The sequence below is a fragment of the Numida meleagris genome, chromosome 8 (genome assembly GCF_002078875.1).
Source record: "Numida meleagris isolate 19003 breed g44 Domestic line chromosome 8, NumMel1.0, whole genome shotgun sequence".
Classification (NCBI taxonomy): Eukaryota; Metazoa; Chordata; class Aves; order Galliformes; family Numididae; genus Numida; species Numida meleagris.
In genome coordinates this window covers 16,635,971-16,663,440 of record NC_034416.1, presented here as the reverse complement: position 1 = coordinate 16,663,440, position 27,470 = coordinate 16,635,971, and the positions used below count along the sequence as shown (strand labels likewise).

Sequence of the window (27,470 nt, the reverse complement as noted above, 5' to 3'; positions counted from 1 at the left end):
CCAGGTCAGAAAGGGCACAGACACCAGTGAAAACACACAGCTCTGACTTTATTTCTCTGTTAAAATTAAATACTTTGTGGCTGCCAACATCGCACGTTGCACCGTGTTTCTAATTCCTTTAGCTTTGCACAGTTCCCAAAACCAACCCAACAACAGTATAATGAAAATACCCCCCGCCTCCGAACCCCATGGAAGCCCGCAACATTTATATTATTAAAGACATAATTAGGAAAAAAAAACGCTCCTAACAATATCTGAAAATGTATTAGCTACATCATTAGTCCAAACATCACATTTGTGTTCTCCAAACCCACGGGTAACCCACCAGCCCCCCACGATCCTGTCACACAGATCACAGGACACCTCGTTTAGATACCATGCAAGTCAGTACAGAGCTTCTTTCCCACACACTAACACTGAAATTTGTCCCCCCCGCCCCAGCCAGAGGACCCCTGACCTCTTCTAGAAGTGGCAATCTTCTCCCTCAGACCCCGTGCAGCTGGCGAAGACAGATTAAAAAAAGCTACAGAGAGAGAAAGGGGAAAAAAGAGAAAAAAAAAAACAACAGAAGATTAGCAAAAAAGAGAAAGACATTCAAAAAGCAGAGAAAAGAGATGCAACATGGAAACAGCTGACAGGAGAGACGGAACCTCCTTCTGTGAGGTTATGTATCTCGTGGCACCTAGTACTTCACAGAAATCACACGAGTAAAACACTTTTTTCTTTTGAAATACTTTTAATTACATTCTAATAAGCCAAATGGTCAGGAAGAACAACCAGTGACCTGCAGTATGTGTTAAAAAAAAAAAAAACAAAAAAACCTGTATTAAATGCTTCTTTTAACAGATAACCTTGAAACCACTGACTGGCTTTGGGAGCAGGCACTCAATAGTAAAGGATGAAGCAAACGCTCAAATTATTTAAACTTGCTTTAAAAGAAAAAAAAAAAAAACAAGAATCGTACAGGAAATAAAATTGTATTCATAGCGAAACTGAGACAACACATTGCAGTCAAGAGTTCTAGCTGCCTTGAATGCCCAAAAGGGAAAGGCCAGGCTGCAGCCTGTTAGCGTGGGCAGCCAGCCCACTAATGCAAGCGGAAGTCTGTGAGGTTTTAGCACCATCCCCAAAAACACCTTCCTAGAAAAATCCTCAGCAGCGGCTTGCATTACCCATCCTGGCTAGCTCTGACACGTGCTTATCTTCCCAAAACTTTGGGTTTGAAGGGTTTTTGTTGGAACTGTTTGCCAGCATGCACCCTGATGTTTCAGGACGCTTGGATTCACTCTGCCTGCACACAGTGCAACTGGAGGATCAGGGTCACAGCTAGCAAGTCTGAAATGGAAACTAGCATTAAATGCTAGTCTTTAGGTAGCATTATAAAAAAAATAAAGAGATAGATGATGTCATGAAAATGACTCCAAGCATGAAGAAAACTTTAATCTCTTGACTATTTGATAATCAAACTAAAGTGGTGTTGTTGTCTTAACGTCACCAATAAATACACTTAAACCACATTGTTATTTTGCCAGCAAAAATAACTCTCAGAGAACTTATTTTTACGTTTTCTGGATGGAGAGGGACTGAGAGAAAGGGGGAGCTATTAACTGTATGGAAAAAAAAAAAGAAATTAAAGCTTCAATGTCCCAAACTCGTTAGGACTCATTTTACATTATTTAATCAAAGCAATAACCACCAGTACATAGTAAGACAGGTTCACAACAAGAGTATAGCAGAGAGCAAGAGTAACACCATGGAAAGGTCACAGCTGAAATGCTGTCAGGTTTTATTAGACCCTGCGATTTAACAAGTAAATGAAGGTCCATTCCAGCCCATTGTATTCAGGGATAATTACTCAGTACAGAGCCATGGGTTACTGTAAAAGAAGGGCAAAGAAAACAAAAGACAAAAGAAGTAAATGTTAACCAGAATTCACTGTCTGATGAAGGCTTTATTTAAAAAACAAACAACTCATCCAGAAATACACAGGAAAGACACCTGCAGGCAATCCACAGCTGCCCTCAGCTGCTGGGTGAACTCCTGGCCCCAAAGAGCAAACACCTTCCCTTTTAGTGCAAATCTTGCATTAAGACAAGGCTATTGCTGAATAGAAAATACAAGAAGCAACTTGCCAACATCTGTACTCTTCTAAACAGATGTCATAAAAAAAAATAGAGGTGATGCTTTTTGCATTAAACCCAGAAATTGTTGGAATCACTGAGAAGAAAGGCAAAGAAACATCATCATCTTTCTTCACAGGCACTGGTATGTACAGCAAGGTGACCAGCTTTCCCTGAGATTGGATCCAGGATGTGCATCCAGGCCAGCACACTGAGAGGGAGACAAGGCAAGAGATCCTTCGTGACCCCTGCAGCATTCAGAGAACACTTAGTTGCAAACCATGGATCCAAGTTTGAAAATCCCCCAAGCTTGGGGATTTGAGGTTTGGATTCAGGCCCTCACGCCTGTGAGGACGTTAGGTTTGGCAAAAAGCCCTTTAAAATGATTTGAGTTGCACATGACAGCACAGCAGGGTAATGATGGGTTAGCTATGGCAAACTAAAAAAGGTGAGAGGGCAGCCAGTCTCTCGAGACCACCGCACCGGGTTGCATTCACAGCAGACCCATGGTAGGCACAAAAAGCATGCTGCTGAGCAGCGGCTGTCATCATGCAGCCTCACACAAAACGCAGGGGAGAGACAAAAAGCTGCACAACTGAGAAGGGGGGATGCTACAAGCGCTTGGCAGCCTGCTATGGACCAGAACGGGGAGTTATCAGCCACAAGCATCTCTCGCCAGTTCCACAGAGGCTGTTGCTGAGTTCTTCACACAAAAAAACTGTAACCCAGAACAGCCAAGGGTGCGGACTGTCGCTCAGAACAGCCTGGTGAGCACAGTAAGGGAGCAATGAGTAAAGGTGAGCAAACAGGCACAATGGCATGGCTGCGTGTTAACCGAATGTGGGGGCATTCGCTTCTGGTGCGAAGGGAAAGGTTCTACAGGAAACCCGAACTGAAAATGAAAGAAAAAGGCAGATTAATGGTTTTATGGATTAATGACCAAAAAAAAAAAAACAAAACCAAAACATAAATATGCTTCCTAACACACACACGCAAACAGGAAACGTTGCTACATGTTAATAAAGTTTAATTTGACTACAAAACATGCTTTATGCAGACACACACACTCAGCAGTGGGATGAACCACGTTTCTTTCCTAAAACAATCCTTTCACAGTTTTGCAAGCTACAGAACTCCTCAACTGTGACTTATTTATATCCTTGCAAAACAGTGGGGCCCTGCAATACTTTATGGACCAATATTGACAGTATTTTTCTGAATTCTGAAAAAGTACCATGTATACATATTTCATTTAGCAAGGACAAATGCCCATTGAAAAAGGCACTGTCTGTGTTTGTATAGCGGAAACAAAGAACTTCATTTGATTCAAAGCCTCGCACACAACAGTGTACAGTTACATGGACTGCCAAAAGCAATCCAATCCCAACAAAAATCAGTAATGTTCACTCTCAACTGCACTTTAGCTGGGCCTTCATACTCAGCACCAGAATAATCACTGTTATTCTTTGAGCTTATTTATCCACATTCAGACCCTGAGAAGCACAGAATTGTTCTTTTCATTGTGTTAAAGTTACTGCTGGCAGCAGAGGCATTCATTCTACCAGACTGCTCAAGACGACTGCAAGCTCCAGTTCGAGTCAGTGCAAGACCCTTCTGAAGCTCTTCTGTTAAGTGGAATGTCCCACTGAAATTAAATTCAGACACCTCTCACTGATAGCATAACTTGCTTTTCCACTTCTCTTGGTGGAGATGAGAGGAATTGGGGAATCAGCTTTTCCCTACTTAAGGGCAGACCATGAGGTAGTTAGAATTCCATCTGATAGAAAACATAAATCCTAGGTTTGCATGCAGGGAAGGGTGGCCTAGAGGCTGAGTTGTTAGGATGTTTTATAGTTAAATGCTGCTGTTCCAACATGTCCCTTCTCAGAGGAACCTGTTCTCAGGCTGGGGGTGCTGCTGTCCTCATCTTGGATAATAGATACTTTTGTTCTATCAAGAAGCAAGACGTTCCCTTAAAAGCTTTCCCTTTCCTCTCACCAGAGGATCATTAGCAAATTAAAAAGGCTCATTTAAAAACACTCAGCACAGCTGTAAGTAACCCACTGCCATTAGCAGTTTAGCTAATAACCCTAATGATGCCCTCCTGCCAGGCAGGTGCATTTCTTAGACGTCTTTGTTTTACAATAGCCTTCATTTTACAATACTTGTAGACACTTTCCACTGCAGACGCTTGCTTATGGCAAGGTTTGCAAACCCTTTCAGACACCCTTCTCTGTTCCACAAGCCTGCCCATGACTATCTAAATATTTCATATCCCTACTAATGTGAAGACAGACACTCTGGACAGACTCACAGTGGGACACCGCTGACAGAGCTCTGCTCCAGTGGGAACCCCCTGTGCCCTGGCAAAACTCATCAGAGACTCAGATGCTGGCCTTAATCAGAGGCAAAGTGCTCTGGCAGGCTTTCTGGCCACAGCTTGAGCACAGCCCTCTCCTTCCACTAGCCTTACCCTAACCGCACACACTTGGCAGGGCTCCCAGACATGTGTCTGCTACAAGTGAATATCCATCCATGGGGCAGCCCGCTGCACTATTAAAATGTCATGAAGTGTCTTGGTCTATATTCAGAGCTTTCCGTTACCTCCTGAACACTCCGCATCTCTCATGATTTTGGAAAATCAACTATAATCAATTGACAATACACACACTTTCTCTGGTGGTTTAAGATAAATGAAAACCCTAGTTTGGGCAGACTTTACCATCTGCTGGGAGTGGAGGAAACAGAAACTAGTTTTGTATCCTGCACTGTAACCAAGTTAACCCTGCGACTTGAAGGGGTGGGAGCGAAGGAAGGAGAAAGGAAAGAGATTTTCAGGGCTAGCTGGGCTCCATCATCACATCTCCATAGCAATTGTTGCCATAGTACCAACATGGCCTACGTGATTAAAGAATCTCATTTATTTCTAAGGGAGCCAGAATAAAAGACAGAGCCAGCAAACTGCTGGAAACGTTTACAAGGAAGAGGACCTAATCCTTGTTTTTCCACGTTTAATGTCCAAATACTGACTCCCCCTGCATTTTAATGTGCAAGACACATTTCATGGCATCCTTTTTCTACAACTGAATATAGAAACAGAGTGGTAAAGCCAGTACAGAAAGGGTGAAAGCAGAAGACAGAGATTATAACAGGCTTCTGGACTTGCATAGGGTCTGCTTTTTCAGGAACTGTAACTGATCCCACTGTGAGGTCTATATATGTTAATGACGCTTACCAGGACAATGTGCCTCATGCACCATGCAGCCAAACAGCAGTTAACTGTAAAACAGCATACATGTAAGAACTAACAATGACGATGATGATGTAAAAATAATAAAAAGAAACCAAGTCATGATTAGTGCAAACTACTGATCTTTGGTTTAAAAGAGTAATCTGTGAAAGAAAAAGTCCAGTGTAATGCCAGCCACTATTAAACAAGACACAGTTAAGCTACTGGCTTGTGAAATTCATGGACTGTTATAGAGATTTATGATCTAAGCACCGAAATGAATCATTAAGGACAACTGGAGAGGTTAGAGTAAAGAAAGCATTGCCATTTTTAACACCGTTGTTTTCCTGGGGGAGGGAGAGACGACCTAATTTCTTCCCAAGCCTGAATCGAGCACTGATTTACACACAGCTCACCCTGCCCAACAACGATGGTACCAATGCATTTTCACAGGAGTATGTTTTGTGTTAAGAGTGCTTCTGAAATCAGAACTGCTTCTAGGAACAAGTATGTGACTTGGGCCACAGCTACTGAGTGCTCATAGTACGGGGCATGTCATCTCCCTTCTCAGCATTCCTGACCTGGACTAATCTCAGGGCAGAAGTCTGCAGTCCTCAGCGTGCAGACGTCTGAGAGCTGTAACCACGAAAGAAACTCAGCTGTGTATTCCTCACAGAGGCTGGGGAGAAAAGTCTGGCCCCAGTCAGTCTCAGGCTCCTCAGAATGAAAACACATTAAAACCCCCTGAAGGTAATTCAGAAGGGCAAATCAAAATACGCAGTGGAAAAAGGAATGGACAAGCGAGAAAAGGGCAGGAGCACTAATTGCTCACTGCAAAAGAATGTTGACATTGTAGCAGTTCCAGCTCAAAACTAAAATGACTAAAACAGGATCTGATCCTGGTTATTGGGTTTTTCCTCTCCTGTCTCGCTTGATTCCAAGTTTAACGGTTAAGGGTTATTTTTCCTGACAAGCAGTCCTGTCAGCTATCTGGGCACATGCCATATTCTTTATATTAACATCAGTCCTCTATGTACTTAAAACTGCCTTGTACAGGCAGGATTTACTATGGATTTGCTTCACAGAAGAGCAGAGAGGGGATTATATAGCAATGGTATAAAAAACAGACACTCGTCTACCTGCACACTCGTTTGTACCCATGCTAAGGTGGGACAGCCCCCTATTTCAGATAATGTACCGCTTCTCATTGCTAGGTGGATCAGGAAAACTCTTTCAGCCACACAGCTGGGTCGCTATTGAGGAACTACAGAACAGCTGGAGATCCTCTCACACCATTGCCTTGCATGGGGAACCCTTCCAAACCTGTGCATTATCTCTCACTGTTTCTGTGGAGGTCAAATTTTGGTATCAGGCTGTAGAGACTACTAACACTTTCAAAGAGTTACATTTTGCAGATTCAAGAATACAAGACTATTATGCTCCCTGAATAATTTCCAAAGCTTTTTCTAAATCTAATCAAGACCCTGAAATAGGACACGCTCCTCCCTGGGGTAGCGGGACACTCCTGCTAACCACACCCTAACCTTCTACTTCACTGGAGGCACTGACAGACCAAAGGAAGGGCAGGGAATCCCAGCAAATGGAACCAAGTTCATCCTCTTCCATGCTGTCAGCGACCAATGAGGGAGGCTAGTACTGTGCTCACTGCTCCTCAGGATGACAGGTAGAAACGCATCCAGCTGCTACTCAGCCTTACTAGGGATTATATCTGTCTGCAAACCTTCCTCTGATAAGGACTGGCTAGGTTGGGAAAAAGATATGAATACCCAGAAAATATCAAAAGAGAAGCAAACATCATCAGGTCAGCAACTTACTTTTTTCTTTCCTTATCTCTTTTGAGAGTTTGTGATCCTCCAGCCTGCTGAGCCTGAGATTGGAGCAATTCAGCTGCTGTCTTCCTTTGTTTAAATGCATTAACTTCATCATCCAAAGATTTCTTCTTATCCTCCAGCTTCTTTTTTTCATCCTGATGTAACTTCTTCAGACGATCAAACTTTTCATGGAGCTAGAGAGAAAAGAGAGAGGATACTCACTGAAAAGCGGAGGGATCCCACGAGATCTCAGCCCACAGATCTCTGTTGGACTCTACATTGCTTCTCGCACCCTGACCTGACAACGCACAGACAAAAGGCAGGAAACAGTCTTCTTCCAAAGCAGCCTACACACCAGGCATTCTTCTAGTGAGGAACCAGTGCACAGACTAACAGTAGAGGACTGGGAGAGTATAATTGCAAATAAATAGATAAATAAACAATCCACTTCATTTTCTTACCAGAGTTATTGGCCTTATTTCTTTTTAAAATACATTAATGGGTTTTCATGCCCCTCCCCAACACTAAGAAAGTTGTATGGGTGTAAATGTTATGTAACAAGCTTACATCAGGGCTTCCATTTCTCTCCTTGAATTTTGGCATGCCAAAGCTGTCGGTCAGAATCAAAGTACATGGCACTTTCATGGCGCAGCAAGCTGTATATGCAATCACTGTAACCTAGCTTTGTCCTACAGGACAAGTACCTTAATGTATCAAGTTAAACCTCAGATTTATTTTTTTTTAATGGAGTCCTAAACCACACTGCAGAAAGTGTGTGTGGCAGCAGCTGCCTACTTGGAAGTATATCACTCATAACCACGAAGAGACAAGTACTGTAGTCCTCACCTCTTTTTCAGCCTCCTTGAGCTCCGCTTCTTTTTCCTTGACCCTCTGGACAAACATTTGCCTCATTGCCTCTTCCTTTTTTTGCAGTTCTCCCAGAAACTCATTTCTTTTGGCCTCGTAAGTTTCTTGTAAGCTAAAGAGAAAGAAAAGCCCAGTGATGCGACTGAGGACATACTCTACTTCCCTCGAGTCTCTCAAATGAATACTGCTTTCCTACCACCCACCCATGTATGCTGAAGGTCATCTTTACCCAACCATTTCTGAGGTCTATAAGCTACTGCACTTTTCCTGTATGTTGAATGTCAGGCAATTCAGAGAGACCAGTTGGCAGCAAACACTAGTTCAGACAGACACCTCTGTACTTCTGCAGCACTGGCATTTTTACACAGTCAGTCCTGCACAAGCTCTCTGCGCTTTCACCTTCTCTCACTCAGCCAACACCTTTGCTGAAGTCTAGATTTATCTGACCTGGCAGGTTTTCTTGCCACATTGGTTCTTTATATGCTCTCCCGAGGACACACAAATACTCAGTGCATCCAACAATGCCTCCCTCAAGCTCTCCTGTCTACTCCAGGGATCCCACCTGAAGGGCTTGCTGTCCGGATCGGTGTCCTTGAAACCCATCTCTTCCAGTTTACATCGTCGGTACAGCTCGTAGTGGCGTGTGTGGGTCTGTTCACGAAGGTCTTCCATGTTCACACGGATCAGCATCTCCCGCAGCTTCACAAAATCACAGTGAGCTTCATTCTCCACTGTAAGAGGACATTAAAGACTAAGAAAGGGGTAGAAACAAAGGTCTCTTCCCACATTCCCCACCAGGCTACTCCTCCAATAGATTTAACAGCAGTTTCTGAACAGAGGAAACTGCTACTACTGGCCTGACACAAGGATTTATTATTACAAGGACACAAAGGATAACCCCCAAGAGAAATTGAAGTCCAGCAGGTCCTTGCTCCTCTGATGAGAGTGAGTCCACTGCCTCCTGGCGGAAATGTCACCATTCATGCCATGAAAATTATAAGTCTTGACTCACCCTGCACTGTGCCCCAAGGGTACTGACGAGCTTTCATCATTTTGTTTCCTATTTTCAATTCCTCCGTGCTCCCGATCACTGCAAATGGCAAGTGGGCCTGGAACACATTTAATGCAACCTTTGTTAGTCCTTCTCAGCTCTGGTTGACTTGATAGCACACTGATATTAGCACAGCCACCGTGCAAGACACTCATTATGCACAAGCTAATCTCAGGGGGTCTAGTCACTGGCCACTAACCCAAAACAAGGGGGAGAAAGGAAGGTCCTTTTTGGAAACCCCGTTAGTGCTACCACTCTATAACCTCTACCTGGCTGATCCTCCCAGCCACAGGGTCTCAGGTGAGATGAGCCAGTGCAAGACTAGCATCAGAATGATAGCTCGAACAACACGTTGTGTGGCTCTGCCTGCAGCGCTGTCCCAGGGGCTTGCCGTGGCTGAGGAGAACATCTGCACAAGCACAGAAGCAATAAACAAGCCTTCTTGGAGTCGTCTTGATTTTATCCCCATCCCATTCCCTCGGCACACACCAGAACACAAGATAACTCGCTCCATCAGATCAGGAGACTGAAGTCTCTCCTTCTGCCCAGATGAACAGGTTTCCTCCCCGCTTGCTCCTTCCCTGCTGAGGAGGGGCTGAACACGTCCCTGCACCTCATCAGCTTCTGCACCCACTGTGCATGCCCTGAGGTCTGCTGCTGGCTGAGCTGGGAAGGACCCTGCATTCACTGGGCTGCAGTGAGCCTACCCCGTACTGATACTGCCTCGCGCTGCCCGTAGCATGTGCTGGAGCTCACCCTCACTGCTCCTTTATCAAAACTGCATCTTTTCACAGGTTCTAAAAAATCCAAAGGCATGTTGATGGCTTTATAAAGCCCTTGTGATACTGAGGGCTGTGCACCAAGAGGACAAAGGAGGCCAAATCCAGGGATCATAACCACAAGGAGGGACCCTGGGGACAGCAGAGCACAGCTGGTATTACTAACTCAGCTGTGTCTCACTACACTCTTCAAGCCAGGACACACACTCCACAAGGGATAGTTGTTCCCAGTACCTGACACTTAGCTAAAAACAAGATGAATTTGCTTGTTGTGACCCAGAAACACAGAATAATCACTTCTGCATACAGAAGGTTCTTCTTGTGTTCTGTGGAGAGGTTAGGAGACTTGCCCAGTGCAAATTCAGCCAGGTTGGAACAAAACCACTTCCAACACCTCAGCAGAGCTCACCCCTCATTCCCCAAACTCAGACAGGCAAGCAAACCCCAACTCTGCTATCTTTACTGCATTTATCTGTTGTGCAGTGAGTGAGATCTCTCCCCACCTCCACTTGCTCCTGGGAACTATACAGCCTTCTGCCAAGCTGCAGAGAAGTCAAGTGCAAGGTTTCAACACTTGAAAATAAAGCTGCCAGCTCCGTGCACTCACCCCTTCTGCAGAGTTCTGTGCAGAGACGTTTGTTAGCTAGAGCCTTTAAACTGTGCTTGGTTCTGGGCAATTAAAAGGGCCTCAGGGTGCCAATTATATGGAAGATCAGTGACCCTACATTCTTTACAGAAATAGACAGAGAAGTTTTAATTCCACAGGCTATCTGAAATCGTGGACAAGTGAGCAACAGCTGGAACAAGCAAAAGATTTCAGGGATGGTGTTTTCTGCTTTCAGAGTATGGCTCATACAGGCAAACAGCAAAGCTGCCTGCAAGCACTCACAAAGATGGGCTCTTCAGCTTTTATTCCTTGGCCTCACAGCTCTCTCGTGAGGGACACAGCAGTAGAAATGGGGATTAGTGGTCAGTTTGGGGGGACTGTTCTGGGCCACAAGGAGGCTCTGAGCACCACAGCCTCTTGAAGCACCTTTCACACAGAGTTACTTTTCCAATCGTGCTGCCATGCCAGCACATGGAAGGATGCACGTCAGCACGGAGCTAGGCCTGTTCTGCTAGGGGTTCACCCATCAGAATCAACTCTTTGGCTGCTGTTTTTTGTAGGGAGAAAGTGCTGGTGATTTCCTTCCTCCACAAGTTCGTTCCAGCTCCCACCACATGGGACAGACAGCTCAGATGATGCACGTGGCTTCATTTAACTACCAGGTGTAGGGAGAATATATTCTGCAGTAATTAAATTAATTCACTCAAAATGGAAAAGCCAACCGGGAGCCAAAAGAATACAGATCACTTTTTTGTATCACAATTTAAGAATAAAACCTGGATGGGAGGGGATCCAAAGAATTTTGGAGAGTGTTTTCAAGCGCTCTCAACATCTCTGAACTTATAAACATACGCACAGTGGGATTCTCAAAAAGACCAAACTGATTTCAAGCAAAATCAGGCATCTTGTTCTGAAGATTTATTTAATCCGATTGGAATCTAAATACTTCACTTGATACCTTTGTTCATGGCTAAATACTTCTTCTGATCACAACACAGATTTTATATCTTCAGTTCATTGATTTCTGTCACATCAGGCACTATCCTTTGTTTAGTAAGTCAATTCTGAATGCAAAATACTCTGAAAAGAATTCCTCATGCATCAAGTTCACACAATAACCCAAAATGCACATTAAGTAATGAGTTTGCGTATTTTAAAACCTAATTTTATTTGTCACGCTAAAGATAACCAAAGCAGGTTGAAAGCAAAACATTAAGTAATTAAGAGATCAGTCTCGATTTTCTCTGTAATTTAAAAAAAGATAAAAAGAGTCGCTGATCTAGAATGTTTGCTGGTCAGCAAGAAGTACAACTTGAGCAGGAAGACAGCATTTATAACCTTTCAAAGATGTTAATCTGTAACAGTCAAAGACAATGAAGCTTTCTGTAGAGAAGTACAAACACGCAGATGAAGACAACTGATAGAAACTGGAGTTTCCCCTTTCACCGTCCCAGGCATGATTAGAACTGGCAAGTTACAGACCTCACGCATCCCATCCTGGCTCTTTTACTGATCCCAGTCCCTCCACAAACTCATCTCCTGACCTGAAGCATCAGTAGATTTGTTTTCCATAAAATCAATATTTGGATGCAAATTTTCCAGATCTGCAAAAGAGCCCTGACTTGATTCGGATTCTAGCCTGCCTGGTCCCCATAAACCTGGTAATCGTGATTTGTATCAGTTTAATGGAGGATTTAAAGAGCTGATCTCTCTGCGTATTGGTTGATACAACCCAGAACGCCTACAACCTGAGACAGCAATCCCCAACAGGAGACGTGCCTGGAAGGAAAGATGAGCAGACGTCTACCTGACCTTCAGAATGGTCAAAGGGAGACATCTTCTACCTCTGTCATCTTTCGGGTCTCTCCACAACACTGTACAACTATTAATACTGGATCAAGAGAGAACACAAAACACACTGGCTGGACCTGTACTTCAACAGTAAAACAGCAACTTCCCCTACTGGTTTTCCTGTAAAAAGCCTTCTGGAAAATGGGAGCATGGGCAGAATGCATTTGCAGAAGGGCCATGGGACAGCTTGCTGTCTTTAAGGAGTCACAGACAGGCAACCACCATGCTGGGAACACCAGAATGAGTAATTGCAGATGCTTTGAAACATCTTTAACTTGAGTTGTGTACTCTGTTCTTCTGAACAGGTGGTTCAGCTGTGTGATTCCTTGCCACAGGATCCTGGAAGTTCACTGATGGGTGAGCATCATGTGGGACAGAAATCCTTGATCTGAATGTGATCAGAGACTGAGGAAATATTTGAGAGAAGCATCGTATACCTTCTCTCTTCCTACTCCGAGTGACCAAAAGCAGATGCTTGGAAAAGACAGAGGCCACTGGGCCACCCTGGCTCAAACTCTGCCTTTTATGACTGGATTACATATCTCTCACATCAGCACTTAGTTGTATCTCAAAGGAAGGCGTTGCCCTAACCAGCCCCCCCCCCCGGCCAATCTTTACGTCGTTCACCAGAGCTGCAAGGCAAAACCAGACCAAGGACCCAGCTAAGTAACAGCAGATCAATAATAAAATAGTAACTGCGCACAGGAGCAGCAGAGCTAGTAAGGTGAACGGGATCTGCTGCAAGGACAGCCACCGGCAGGAGGAGACACCTGCAGAGGCAAGGCTTCACAGGAAACACCCACCCAGGAGAGCAAAGCTGTTCGGTGTGAGAAATGCAGAGCATGGAACAGAGACTGCAGACAGTCTGCCCCTCACAGCAGACAGATAATACTCATCTGATTAATTCACAACACAGGACTGTCCATGCCCGGCATGGCCAGACCTCACCATCTGTCCAATTTCCTACACATACCTCAACACTTATGCGTTAAGACAAGGAAGGGGTTAAACTCCATCTGCTTTCTGACTAGAAAAGCCTGCCAGAGAGGCAGTAGCCTTCCACAAGGCTCTGCTAGCCTAGGATGACACTACAAAAATGGGATCCTCTGTTCTTAAGACACAAAATAAGAGGGAAAGTAAGTTTAAGAAACACTCCAATATAGGCCACCACCCCTACAGCGACAGTACTGTGCTGGGAGAGCAGGAAGTGCTGAGTCACTTACATTCATTGTTCCATTTATCTCCGCCACTGATTCGTCATCTGTTGGGAACTGGTAGATCTGAACCCCGTTACTGACCAGTTCACTTGTGATTTTGATTTTAAACTTGGTCAGCTCACTTTTGGAAATGGCATCTGATTTGGCAATTATAGGAATGATGTTGACCTAGAGAGGAACAGAGTGGTAAGTCCTGAGGTTTTTCCAAGTCTGCAGTACAACTTACAAAAACTTAAAAGCACTCAGTAAGTCTAAAGGATTCATCCGTCAACTCAGCCACAGCATGAGGGCTGTGCAAGTAGGGAGACGTGCCCTGGAAAAGGAAAAGCAGCAGCATTTCCATTATGTGCAAGGTGACCTGCACAGTAAGAGTTAAAATCGCCTACCTTGCTGTCAAGCTTCTTCATTGTTACCAAGTCCAAGGATTTCAGCGAGTGGCCTGTCGGAGCAATGAAGTACAAGCAAGCGTGGATCCGGGTGTCATGGTAATTGTGCAAGACCCTCTTTATCTTCAGTTCTTCTTGCAAGTAGGCTTCAAACTGAGCATCAATGAACTCGACAATGGGCTTGTAGCTTTGATGAAAGGAAAAAGATTTATACATCTCACAGAGGTAAACCGCCTGTACTCCTTTGCTAGCTTTTTAAAAATGAGCTGCTTGTTAGCTATTCACTTCCCAGGACCAATTATCTGACCAATTCCTTTCCTCCTCACCCATAAGAAATATAAACATTGCACCACTGACAAGAAGATGCGGTCTTACATCAGACTCTAGCAGCTTGTTTGACAGAACCAGTGCTGACGATTCAGCAGAGAGCAGAAACACCATTAACGGCGGCTACAGAGGCTACAGATTACCAGAGTAATCTCCTCCAGAGAAAGTGGCCCCTCATATTCAAAATGTGAGAGAGAGATGCTTTTAAGGGAAAAGGTAATGCAGACTCATTGGCAGCAGTTTCTAACTCTTGTTTGCATCCAGGGAACGAATGGCTTGCTGCTCTCACACTCCCAATTCCTGCAGGTGAGAGATGCATCTCCATTCAGTACTACCTTTGCCTGCTGCTCTAAGGCAGAAAAACCCTACAGCTTCCTCTCCAAGTCCATCCGAAATACAGAGCCTGTCAGACTCGCAATGCAAAGGACATCAGTGCATCTTAAACAGAACTAAAAAGAAAATCCAACAGACCCACAACAAAGCAAACTCCATCACAACGCCTCTGTGAAGATGCGCACTGGAGAGGACCTGGTGGAATTACTCCTTCAGCACCACGCCCTGGCCCTGCTGGGATGTGAGCTGCCAGAGATACTTCCCCAGATGACGTTTCACTGAACGCTCATCATGCTTCCACAGGCGAGATGGAAGAGCCCAGCCAGAAGCGGCTGTTAAGCCACCCGTCACCAGACCACACCAGTGGTTTGGTCGTAAGTTTGAGCTCAGTACAGCACAAGGCAAAGAGCACAGGAATGCCCTGCAGCATTGCAGCAATCCCTGCCAGATGAATTTGGGCAGAAGGCTGCCAGCGGGCCAGATATTGTTCTGACAGCACAAGAAAAGCTGCTCTGATAGCCGCAGCAGTGATGACACGCCACGGCCTCTCTCCTCTTTTCTCCCTGTCCCACCCCAAAAAGATGACAAGGGCAACTTGTAAGAAGGAAAGAGGAGAGCAGAGTCTGGTCCAACGAGGGCACAAAAGGAAACCCTGCATGAGTGAGCCAGGTCATGATACAGCTTCTCTGCCTCTTCACTTACCTGTCCTCTTTGTTGATTTGATCCCCAAAGCCCACTGTGCTTACAATAGTCAGTTTGAGGTTGACGTTGCTCTCTTGCAGGTCATAGGTACTGGATTTCAGCTGGACCCCAGGCTGCGAGTGAGACGCGGGATCACCTTCAAATTTGGTGTTGAAAAGCGTGTCCATGAGAGTGGACTTACCAAGGCCAGTTTCCCCTATTGGAGAAAAAGTGAGTCAAAACGTTTTGTTGAATATTAACATGGCTTGCCCTTTCAGCAAACCCTGTTAATTCAGACACTAACAGGGGTGAAATTGTAGCAGATGAAAGCAGATCTCATGCTCCAAACAGATCTTCTGGCAAGCAGAAAGGCATGTACAATGGGAGATCTGTATTCTGAGCAAATTACATTTCACAGTCTAATGGCCATTAATATTGTTAGAAAAGAGAGATGAAAAGAAAGAGTTGAAAAGGCAAAGGGGAAAGCATCATTCAGATCCTGCAGATTCCTGTAATACACTTCAGAAGATGCTGCTTTCATCAGTAGGCAAGGAGAGGAGGGGAGAAACGGGGCCCACTGCCATTTCCAAAAATAGATGCTCCAGGTTAGTATTTCTGTAACTAGCAGCCACTAAAATAGCTTGCTTCAGTACAGAAACACCGAGTCGCTTTCTATCCTACAGCAAGCTGTGCAGCTGGTTTCTTGTACCCACAATACACTGAGTTGGGGGACAGCCTTCTAGCCTGGGGAGGGGCACTTTCTCTTCTATCTCATTTCCATATACCTAGGGGCTGTGCAACTTGTACAGTACTCAAGAATCTGCTTCCAAAAGCTTTGCAGCATTGAACTGTTATTTGGGCTCCATCTATCAAGGGAGAGCTGTTTCCTTATCTGGCATGAAGAGACAAATCTGAGAGACCAGTCTTAAATTTGTTTTAGATACATCCCAGGGAGAACAAAACAAACCTCTGTGCACTCATTCCACAGGGCAGCCTCCCCTGCCACACTGACAACAGAGCCAGCTCTCCAAGCCTGCAGGACCTGCCTTTGCACTACACCTATCAGCAGGCTGCCCTACTGCCCTGAGTGGACCGCTGTGTTTTGGGGTAACTATGATTTCTGAGCTGCCCTTCTGGCTTTTGCTGTAACTTCAGCAGGCAGCTGAACCCCCCCCACTGCATAGGCCACTCCAGGCCCACCAGGATACGGCGTCTCGCTGAAGCTGCCTTCCCTCCTTCCTCAAGCCCTTAGATCCCAGCTAAACCATTAATATTTTCCTACTTCACCCAGAAGAAAAGAGCTTCTCATTTTTGCAGGCTTCAAGCTCTGCAACAGATCCAAAATTACATGAAATGCCCAATTCAATGAGGGGAAGCTCCTCCCCTTCCTCCCCCATCCAAATCTCTGTGCCTCACCCCTGCAAGCAGGCAAATTCCTGTTGGCCCCAGAGGGGACTCCTCCAGCTCCAGGCTGAAGCACAGGGCAGGGCAAAGCTCCACCGCCCTGGGAACTGCACACAGTCTGATTGCCAGGATCGTATATCAATTATCTTTCCAGAAGGCAGCAAGAAAGTCACCTCGAGCTGCAAAGGTGCCTGGGGAGCCAGCCAGCAGCTGGTGCCCCAACCATGCTGGGTGCACGAGTCCGTGGCTCCTCACACCAACCAGTCTGCAGCTCCAGGGGGAGAAGAGTCAGCACTAGTGGTATGCCGTTGATACAGTCCCACCCTGTCTGGAGTGTTAGGGTACCACCTGCCCCCAGTGGGTGCACAAAACATGGAGCATTGCTGTGGTTTGGATAAGGACTTCAAGAGTTAACAGCAGAAAGCCTGCATGACCTCGCCAGGCCTTTCTCAGGGATTCCAGGAAACCAGCAGTGTTAAAAAAAAAAAAAAAAAAAGACGGACATCTAAACAGCTTGAGGAGGCGGCAGCGTTTCCAAAGCTCCTGCCAAGGGTTCCTGCCTGGGTGGGTGGGACGGAGCAGGAGCCAGCTGCATGGATCCTCAGCGGGCTCCTGGGGATGAGGGAACTGCTCCTGCCCCACGCCCCATCCCACGGCCCGCAGCCCCACACCCAGCCCCCTGGCTGCAGACAGCATGACAGAGGAGCAGCACAGCAGAGCGGGGCCGGGAGCTGCCCTCTGCAGCCCATAGGTGAGGTCCCCGTGAACGGCAGGCAGAACACACCGAAAGCTGCCCCTTATTTCTGCCTCCCTCCTCCTTTAGGGTGCAAAGCATCCACCTGAGGACAAGACCATTGTTCAGATGCATCTCCGACCTCCTAATTATTGGCTACTTTAAACCAATTTCACGTGTGGTTTTCAGCAGCAGAAGTGTCACGGCAGCCAGGAGTGGTGCAGAAGAGATGGAGGCAAATGCTGAAGAAAGAGCACGCCTTTATACTCCATCCCCTACACGCTACACAGGGCCAGTAAAGGCAACTTTGAATTCATGCTGAAAGTTTTCCTTTTGGAAGGGGAAGATCCAAACTGCTAAGACACGATTCCAGAGGCAACAGTTTCCCATCCAAACACCTACAGCTCTGTGTTTAGAAAGCAGAACGCCCAGCCACCACCACAGCAGGTCAGCACACGCGTTCCAGCAGCGCACAAAGCGAGCTCTGCACTGTGTGTCCCGCTGCCCCAGAACGACTCCAGCCACAGGAACCACGGCGTTGGCTCTAACAGTGACTGAGATGGTGCCAGGCTGAATGAAGTGCTCTGCCATGCGAAACGCAACCGGAGCAGGGCTACTCTGAAGGGCAAACTGAAGGAGCGGAGCATTTCTGAGTCTCCCAGGAGCCTCTGCCCAACACAGAGGCAGCTCCCTGCTGGCTGGAAGATGTAACCACTGCCAAGTGCTGCTGGGAAGGATGGGAGTCCAGATGGAACAGATGGGCTGATGAAAAGGACAAGGCGGCTGCACTCACTTCAGCCAGCAGCGCCGCGATCTTCTCCAAAAACCAGAAATGATGAATGGGGATTAAGGGAGGCAGAATTACTGTGGAAAAAGCAGCGCTGTACGCAAATCAAGCAAGAGGCGGGGAGATTACTGCCTGATGTCAGGCTTAGATTTGATCTCCCAAACTGTACTTAAGCATTATGCAACCTTGCAGCGGTCTGCTCTCCTGAAGCAGGGCTGGCAAAGTGCTGAGGACAGACAAGGAAGGAACGGTGACCTTCATTGTTAACTCTGCGCCAGGAAGCTCTGACAGCCATTGAAACGCAGTAGCACTGTGCCTTTCAGCATGGGGCGGATTTTAGGACAGCCAGGCTCTGGACATGGAGCACCACCACTGCCAAAGCACCCCACAAGCTGAACACCACAACTACAAAAGCCCAACCTCTTTGTCCTCTTTGAGTCTGGTGACTCGGCCTGCTTTCCCCCAGCACATGTAACCAACAAACAGCTGCCTGGTGCCCCTCCACCTCGCTCTGGACTTCAGAGCCCCTGTTGTGTCACCCTCAGCCCGCTCTCCAGGAGCGCAGAAGATCCCTCGGAGTACTCAGCTGTTCAAAAGCTTAGAACGTTTGAACCTCTGCAGAGTCCTTTCAAGAGAGAGCAACACTCGCCCTTCCCCAGATTGACAACCACGGCTCCAGATATCAAATAATGCCATCTTAAAGAAAATGCCTATGTGTGCACAGCCCTTTCATGTGAAGAAACGGGAGCTAATCCAATGTAGCAGGTTTGTCAGGACGAGCCCTGAGGCAGCGCAGCCTGATAAGGCTGTCTCTCATGGAGAGCAAAAAATAGTTCTTCTCATCTGACAGGCGGAATCGTGAGGCAAAGCCGGGCTGCCGGGGCAGGGGGAGGAACACGGGTCCACAAATGATGCTGAAGAGCCACAGCGGCAGGCAGCCTCCTAGCCATGCTGCTGCTGCCTGCCCCACGGACCCGTGGCTCCTCAGCTGGTTGCACCACTGACCACAGAACCAATCACCTGGCAACCTCCAAGCGCTCCATCTCATCGCCCCACAGCGAGCTGCTGCTGGAGAGCAGCTGGCAGTTCTGCATGAGGAAGCCCGTGCACAGCCCTCCTTTCCCCAGCTGATGAGCACACCCACATCTCTAAGCTCCTTTGGAGACCCAGTGCAGGGCTGAACTTGCTGCACAGTGAAATAGCCCGGCTGGGGTGGTAATTCCAGCACAAACTGAATGCTGGGAAGTAATAAGCTAGAAACCATTGGGTCCAGTCTGGGAGTTACTGAATATGCAAGGGAAAGAAGGAGAAAAACAGGAATCATTCTTTGTGAGAGTCCTCAGAGTTGCAGCACGCCCCTGGGAAATGAGAAGGTATTTCTCCAGCAAAATAGCAGTTTCTCATTGCGCTGAGTAGGCTGCTTAGGACAAATCCCTTGCAAATCCTGGAAGGGAGGAAGGGGGAAACTCCTGCTTACAATGGGATGCTAGTCTAATACGACTATAATCTACTCTGGCCAAAACTGAGAAAGTTTACCGAATGAAAACCTCAGCCTGTTGTTCCTATCTCTTTCCACCATCTCACTGAGCCATGAAGCCAGCACAGAATGCCTCAGCCTTCAAAGACCTCCCCGGCCTTTGTGCTGAACTAACACAACGAACATTTCAACACAGAAGCTTTAGGAAGAAAATGGCAGTGCTGAGGAATATCACAGCCCCTAACTTCTTCTGAGAGCTTTGCTCAGTTACTCTATCTTTGGCTCTCGTCTGACAGAGGAGACAGCTTTCAGCAGGAGAACAGCTAAAAATTGCTCTAATCTGGACACACTGCTGAGAGCCACTCCTGCAGCTTTCCTTGGCTCCTCCACCCGGAGCTGCAGGAAACAGTGGCTCGGCTCCAGCATGGCGCAGAGTAAAACTGTCATTGGATTTTTCCTCCAACGAACACCATACACTGCTGAAAACTGGGGAGTACCAAAGTGCCTCCTGTCACGTCCAGTGGCCTATGTCACCAGTTCACCGATTTGCTGTTTTGTTGGCCTCGAGCCTCATTTCTTTTCTGTTCTTTCAATTCTTCACCCCAACCTCCTGCTGCAGGAGTGAGACCCAACAGTCTAAATGACTGATGGATTCCGGGACCTTTTGTTTTAAGACTTTACCTTTGTTACCACAAGTCCAAAGGGGCTCTGCTAAGCCCTGTGAAAGCTCCAGATCATCAACTAAACATTTGCAGATCTTTTTCTAAGGGAGTTTATTACATTTTTCTATAAAGCTTCTTTATTTCAGGCTCGACCATGTCTGTGTTGCTACTATTTGCAAGAAACTGACGTTAACAACAAATGCATATTCATCTTGGTGGGTCCTTGTTATTCAGAGGGACAAGCAATTATTGCATTCCAGAGCAGTTCTGCAAAGAGGAAAGCAGAGGTGTTCGACTGCTTTCCTCACATCAAGGGGAACCTTGAACCACAGAAGCCATCCGCTGCTGCACCTATCACTTGTAGAAAAACAAAGAGCAGCTCCGTGTGTGCAAAAGGAAATACTGCCAAACTTCAGACTCTGGGACACGAGAGTTTCACGAGGTCACATCTCCTTCCCGTACAGTCCAAACCACCTACTGACTCAGCCTGACAGTGACCTCTACTTGTCAGCAAAGTTTATTATCTCACGGGAATGCCCTTGTCAGGGAAAGTTTTCCTCTCAGCTCCATTTAGCAGGGCTCTCTCTGCACTCTGCTCCTCTCATCTCAGACTTAACCCAGTCCTGGGCACACAGGACCCTGTCCCGGGTCAGCACCCTGCACCAGATCTCTCACAGAGCAAGATAGACAGCCCCAGTGCGGGTGTGGGGCTGATCCCAGCTGAGACGTGTGCTCCTCTTATCATGCCAGGCACTGCTGGGCGCGCTGCAGACAGGGCTTACTCCAAACAGCCACAGCCACACAACAAATTCCTGCTCCCAGAGACATCAGCACACCCAAATGCTCCTCATTCCCTTACCCACCTTACCGAACCACAGCACCGAAACCATACAGGATTACACCTCTGTTAGCAGGAGTGTCTCTGAGGAGGGGCCCTTTGGGATCCTCTCCCGGGGAAGACCCACAGACAAACACTGCAAGGCCAGGCCCCAGCTGAGACACAAAACACATGGCAGCACAGACAATCCCATCACCAGCCACAGTGTGGCCAGGGACTATTTTAATTCAAGTATGTTCTGAAGGGAGGGAAAAAAGTAGCTTTTAGTGCTTTAAGAGGAACACGACTGGTATTTTGTTAAGCTAATTATAATAATAATTCAATATCTAACCACACAAGGCCTCAGAACAAAGTTCTCTGGCATGAGTACCTATTTGCTTTTAGAAATATGAAATTGAATCATGCTAGGCAAATAAAGATCATAATAAAAGCGTGGGATTTTAGGCATTTTATTCCTTTGGCTCACTGCTTGGTAGAAAGCCATACTCCATAACCCCAGCAGGGATTTCCCAGGGCACCAGTAAATCATGTTACTGAAAACAGACAGAACAGAGGGATGGAAGTTTAAATCAAAGCTACTTGGTTAACTCTGTTACCTGTAAGCTACACCCAGCTGCAGAGAAGCCCTTTTCAGCAACAGAACTTCCCCAGATGGAAATACTCACCCACACACAGGATGTTGAAACAAAACCCATGATTAACTGACTTATTAACCAGCTGGTCAGGCAAACTGTCAAATCCTACGTGTCCAGAAAGGGGGACAGTACGACAGCCTTCACCCTGAAATGCAAGGAAAAATACACAATTGGTGTCATTTTCATGCAAAATACACTTCTCTCTCCACATCCTGAAGACCTCCCAAGTACAGCCAACTACACAGTCCGTGCACAGATTTGTACATACATTGTAAATCTTGCCAGTGCGCGCTGCCCTTCTCCAAAACAAACCCAGACAGCACACATAAAACATCCCATCTGCCTTATACGAGAAGGTAGCCATGTCAGAAAAATATTGAACTGTGCAAAACGTTCAATGCTCAAACACAACGGCTGAAAGAGAGGTGGAAAAACATTTGTTTCCTGAGAAATTTTTGAGAGACTCAAGTCTCGCCTTATGCTGAAAGCAAAAAGAATCCTCACGGCAAAGGAAAGCATTAACGATCCCTCCTCCTATGAGCCTATTACAATTCACATTACAGCTTTGATTACAGAAACGAGTCAGCAACAATGAGGAAATCTGTACCTCCATCTGGTAACTGAACAGCCCAAACACGGCCTCTGCACAGCTCGCTGCTGCAGCACACAGCGGCAGAGAATGCAGCCCTTGAGCTGCCAAACAGAGCAGTACCCTCCCCTGAGGCTGCAAGCCAGAGCCTGTTCACATTCATAGAACGGCCACGAGCACCAGGAGACCTGGAGACTGCGTTAGGAAGCACAAGAGAGGTGCCTGCATGGCCAGGCAGTGCCACAACCCCGTGGATCTGTGCGTGCTGCATGTTCCCCTGCCACAGCCCCGAGAAAGGTGTTTCTTTCTCCAAATCAAAGGCTTTTTTCTTAATAACCTCTTGCAGAAATGCAGAAAATTCCCCTCCGGCCATTCAGGCACATCGTCAGTTTGCAGGAGATACTACAGCCAAAAGGCAATAGTTTATAGGGGTACAATTCTCAATTTATCCCTTCAAAACCCTGCTTTAAGATATCTAAGAAGCCTGTTTGTAGGGACAAGTGCGCTGTTTTTCTTCCTTTGCTAACTACACCAGTGTTTCAGGCTAGGAAAACGTCCCCAGGGACTGCGTTACTCCAGCGGGCTGTCAGAGCACCACTCCTTGTGCTGTTGCTGGTTTGCTGGCGCAGTTTTTTTCCCCAGAACATGAAGATCCAGATAGATTTCAGCCATTAACCATATTTACAGCCCTGCGACGTGTAAATATGTTTCCCCACAGCCATATTTTGTGTGTCAGCCCGATTCTTCCTGCCAAGATGTTCACCCTGCACCAGCACCAGCACCGTGCCTCCAGACCTTCCTGAGCAGCTTTCACCCAAACAGCGACACAGCGCTGGAACATGGTGGGGCTGCTCCCTCCCCGGGAAGGGAGCACACTGCCCTGGTGAAGGAGAGACAGGAGGACAGGGCCTGCAGACAGCATCCTTCCTGCAGATGGAGAGCCAGCTCGGGTATCTGTAACACGCAGCCCTCAACCTGCATGCTGGAAGACGGTCTGAACGCCGCTCTCTCCAGGAAGCGTGGGCGGGCGTGTGGGCTCTCATTAAGAACAAATCTTCTCCTCAGCCCTAAATATAAGCACGATCCAGATGGAAAAGAAAAATAAACAGTCAAACTACTCCGGCTCAGAGGAGGCATTTACCATGCGAGTCATTTCCTGCATGCTCCTTTTCTCGTCACCTGTGGTTTTATCACTCAGTTGCACCACGCTTCACATTCGTCTCAGGCCAGGAAACGAGTGCCGCAAAACGCGATTTTCGGTGGCAGCAGCTGAGCCTCCATGTTCAACACGGAGCCACGCGGCACGCGCAGCCGTAGAGCCTCAGCCCAAAGCCTGCAAGGCCGGAGCGTCCCAAGAGCCCGTGCATTAGAAGCGGATTTGGAGGTCTCACCGCCACCCCCGCCCCACTGAGCGCTGGATGCACAGACCAGAGCCCCTGCACCTCCTCTGGCTTGGAGCCAGCATGGCCATGCACTGAAGGCAAGGCTGGGGGGGGGTTGGGAAGGCAGCGTGAGTGCTGGCACTGCCCCAGGACGCCCGACGCCGTGTTTTTCCCACACACGCAGAATGACCCCCGAGGAGAATAGGCTGTTGTTGCCGAGGAAGAAGCAAAGCGCGTTTGCCACAAACAAGATCGAGAGAACAAAAAGAGCAAGGCGCGCTCTTGCTGCGCTGCCAGGCAGAGCTATCTCGGAGCAAAAGTAAAGGTCGGCCTCGTGTAGAAGTTGAATTATTTCTCCACCTCCAGAGGATTTGCGCACCTTTCCTGAGGGTTCCTCCACACCACAGACACCACTGTTCCACTCGTACAGAGAAGCACCAGAACAGTATGGAAAATACAGAGATACCCTAACAATTTACCCCAAGCCTGACAGCGCTGCACATTAAATAACAGTTTACACAAAGGGCGTCAGGCTCAGACTGCAGCCGTCTCAGGCTCCCCAGGGCCTTCAGGGTGAACGGCCATGAGAGCAGCACCCTGACCCTCCTGCACTGGGGGTCCCACACTGCTGCTCCTGAGCGGGACGCAGAGATCTGCCCGCAGAGCCCTAGCACCGCTGCAGCACTCAGCGCGGCGGCTGCTGCCTCAGCCGACAGCCAGGCCGGGAATCCCTGCACTGCAGCAGGGTTGTGAGCACCAGGAGGCAAGCAGCAGATCCCGCAGCCGGCTGTCCACATCGCAGCTTCTCAGACCGCGTTTAAACGAGAACGGCGTCGGATCCCTTCCCCTGACGTCGGCGTCGTGGCATCCTCTTCCCCAAACGGCATTTGGCTGCGATTCAACACCAATTAGAGCAACGCTTGTACCAATTCGATGTCGCTTGTTCAAGTCTGTAATTCTCTTTCGCAATTATCCAGCAGACAGCGACGACACTCTCCATGAAACAAACACAACCCACGAACGTCAAGTACAGGTAAAGACTTCGCATTTCTTCCCCTCGCTGGGCTGATAACAGACCAGCAGGACGAACACAAAGGAAAACCAACAGAGAGCGGGAGCGATGGATCGCAACCAGCCACCAAGCGGCCGAGCACGGCCCGCCCTCAGGCGAACCGCATCACCCCTGCGCGCGAGCGCTTCCGAAAATCGCCGTTCCGACCTCTCTCAGGTTCCGTTTCTCGACGCCCGAGCCGAAAGGCCGCAGAGCACCGGGAGGTTCGGGTCAGCTCCCGGGAGCGGCGTCCCCCGGCGATGCCGGCCCGCGGACCTGCCCCGCCGCCCCGGGAGCAGCCCGGCCGGACGCCGCTCCCCCCGCCCCTCGCGGCGGTGCGGTACAGGACGCAGCGCGGCCCCCCGAGCTCCGTGCGGGCGGGGGCACAGCTCCGCGGGACGAGGTCCCCCCCGCCGGCCCGCGGCCCCCGCACCGCCCCGCACACGCGCGCGCAGCCGGACGCTCTCCGCACGCGGACTCTGCGGAACCCCGCGGCGTTCCCTCGGGGAGGGCTCTCCTCAGCCGTACGGGCGAGAGCCGCGCGGGACCGCGGCGAGCGCCGCTCCCTCCCCGGCGGCCCCGCGGCCCCCGGGGGCCGTCCCTCGCCCTACCCGGTGCCCGCGGCCCTGCCCGGCCCGGCCCGCTCTCACCTGCCGCGCCACCTCGGCCGCCGCCATCGCTGCGCGCCCGCCACAGGGCCCGCCCCGCCCGGCCGGGCGGCTCCGGACGCGCCCACCGCGCAGCCGCACGGGGGGGAGCCGCCTCGTCGCCCCGCGCCGCCGATCGCGCCGGCGCCGCTTTCCCGCGCCGCTCCGCCGCCGCTTTCCCGCCCGGTGCCGCCGGTCCGGGAGCCGCCATCGCGCTGCGGGACGCGCGGGGCCGCGGTCCCCCCCGCGGGCGCTGGCGGTGGTGCGGACCGGGCCGCGGGCGGGGCCGGGCGGAGGGCGGCGGCGCCGCGATTGGACGCCGTGGGGAACGCTATGAGGGCGAGGGACGGCGGCGGCTGTCAAGGCTCTCGGTATTCGTGTCTGAGTAAGGCCGGTTACCAGGAGCGTGCTCGGCCCCCCGCGATGGAGGACGGCGGTGGGGAGCGGAACAACTCCCACAGCTCAGGAGGAAACAGGGAGCGACCTGCTGCTCCACCGGGGCTGCCACGCGCCCACGGCAGGGTGCTGAAAGAGCCGGCAGAATGATTGCCAAGCCGCTTGCCACCATCTACCAGCGGTCCTGGTCAGCTGGGGAGGGTCCAGGCGGCTGGAGACTGCTAATGTGACACCCAGCTACAGGGAGGGTCGGAAGGAGAATCTGGGGAACTGAGGCCCGTCAGCCTGCCCTCGGTGCCAGGGAAGGTCACGGAGCAAGTGGAGTGCAATCACACAGCACGTACAGGACACGGGGGAACCCGGCCCAGCACGGCTTCCCAGAAGGCAGGTCCTGCCCGACCAACCTGATCTCTCCTCTGACCGAGTGACCTGCCTGGGGGATGAGGGAAAGATTGCTGATGGAGTCTGCCTAGACTTCAGCAAAGCTTTTGGCACCATCTCCCCACAGTGTTCTCCTGCAGAAGCAGCAGCCCATGGCCTGGACAGGTACACTCTGCTGGGTAAAGAACCAGCTGGGCCCAGAGAGTGGCAGTGAATGGAGTTAAATCCAGCTGGTGGTCCCCAGGGGTTGGTACTGGGGCCCAGCCTGTTCAGTATCTTTATTGATGACCTGGATGAGGGCATTGAGTGCACCCTTATTAAGTTTGCAGATGACACCAAGCTGGCAGGAAGTGTCGATCTGCCTGGGGGGAGGAAGGCCCTGCAGAGGGATCTGGACAGGCTGGTCGCTGGGCTGAGGCCAGTGGGGTGAGCTTCCACAAGAGCAAGTGCTGAGTGCTGCTCTTTGGCCACAACAACCTCAGGCAACGCTACAGGCCTGGGGCAGAGAGGCTGGCAGGCTGCGCAGAGGGAAAGGATCTGGGGGTGTGAGGTGCCAGCCAGCTGTGAAGGCTTAGGGTGTTTGATGTGTGGAGACTCGGGGGAGAATTCGTCCCAGCTGGGCACTCACAACTCCAACAACTCTGCAGGAAAGGACTGCATGGATGTTGTGGCAGCCTCACACCCCTGCAGATGGCTGACTGTCCCAAACTTTGTCAGACAGGCATTTGCTGCCTTCTTTGCAGCAGGATGGGCTCTGCCACAGCCACATCTAGCAGCACTGCCCGGTCACTGCCTGCTGAGCAGAGGTGATGGCTGACCACAGGCCTGCCCTGGAGAAAGGGACAGCGCAGCCCGCATGGGTTCTGTGCTAAGTCACAGCCTCCTTCCGCAGTTCCCTGCAGTAAGTTGGTGACTCTCAGAGGCCCTGGTGGAGAATGCAGGATTTGGGGAGCTGAAGTGCTGGCTTCAGTTTAATTCCTTCTGTCCTCTCTCCCTTAGAGCAACTTCTTATTACCATTCTGCTGAGAATGTTTTAAATTAAGCTGCACCTGTGGTTGGCATTGAGACAACTTCATCGAGCCATGAGAGAGCTCCAAACAACATGAAGCAGCAGATTGTTCCCTGTTCTAGAGGAGTATGCAGACATTATGCATCACGGTCTATCCACAGAATACTGAATTTTTTAGGAGATAAATCTCTCCCCTGCC

General features: G+C 49.0%; 1 protein-coding gene across 5 annotated transcripts; it reads right to left on the bottom strand.

The window, feature by feature from the left end:
* SEPT6 (septin 6) lies at positions 246 to 25,545 on the bottom strand. Of its 5 annotated transcripts, XM_021406036.1 has the most exons (11): positions 25,489 to 25,545; positions 21,847 to 21,961; positions 15,302 to 15,497; positions 13,940 to 14,126; positions 13,560 to 13,721; positions 9,061 to 9,157; positions 8,611 to 8,779; positions 8,028 to 8,160; positions 7,185 to 7,375; positions 5,356 to 5,399; positions 1,916 to 3,012 (listed from the first exon to the last, which is right to left on the bottom strand). In XM_021406036.1, exons 1-10 carry the CDS (start codon positions 25,513 to 25,515, stop codon positions 5,396 to 5,398), a joined length of 1,281 nt encoding a protein of 426 aa, XP_021261711.1. In that variant the 5' UTR covers positions 25,516 to 25,545; the 3' UTR covers positions 1,916 to 3,012; positions 5,356 to 5,395. The 5 variants fall into 5 exon arrangements, with proteins under 5 accessions (XP_021261710.1, XP_021261708.1, XP_021261711.1 ...); XM_021406035.1 differs by lacking the exons at positions 1,916 to 3,012; positions 5,356 to 5,399 and adding an exon at positions 246 to 523; XM_021406033.1 differs by lacking the exons at positions 1,916 to 3,012; positions 5,356 to 5,399 and adding an exon at positions 931 to 1,876.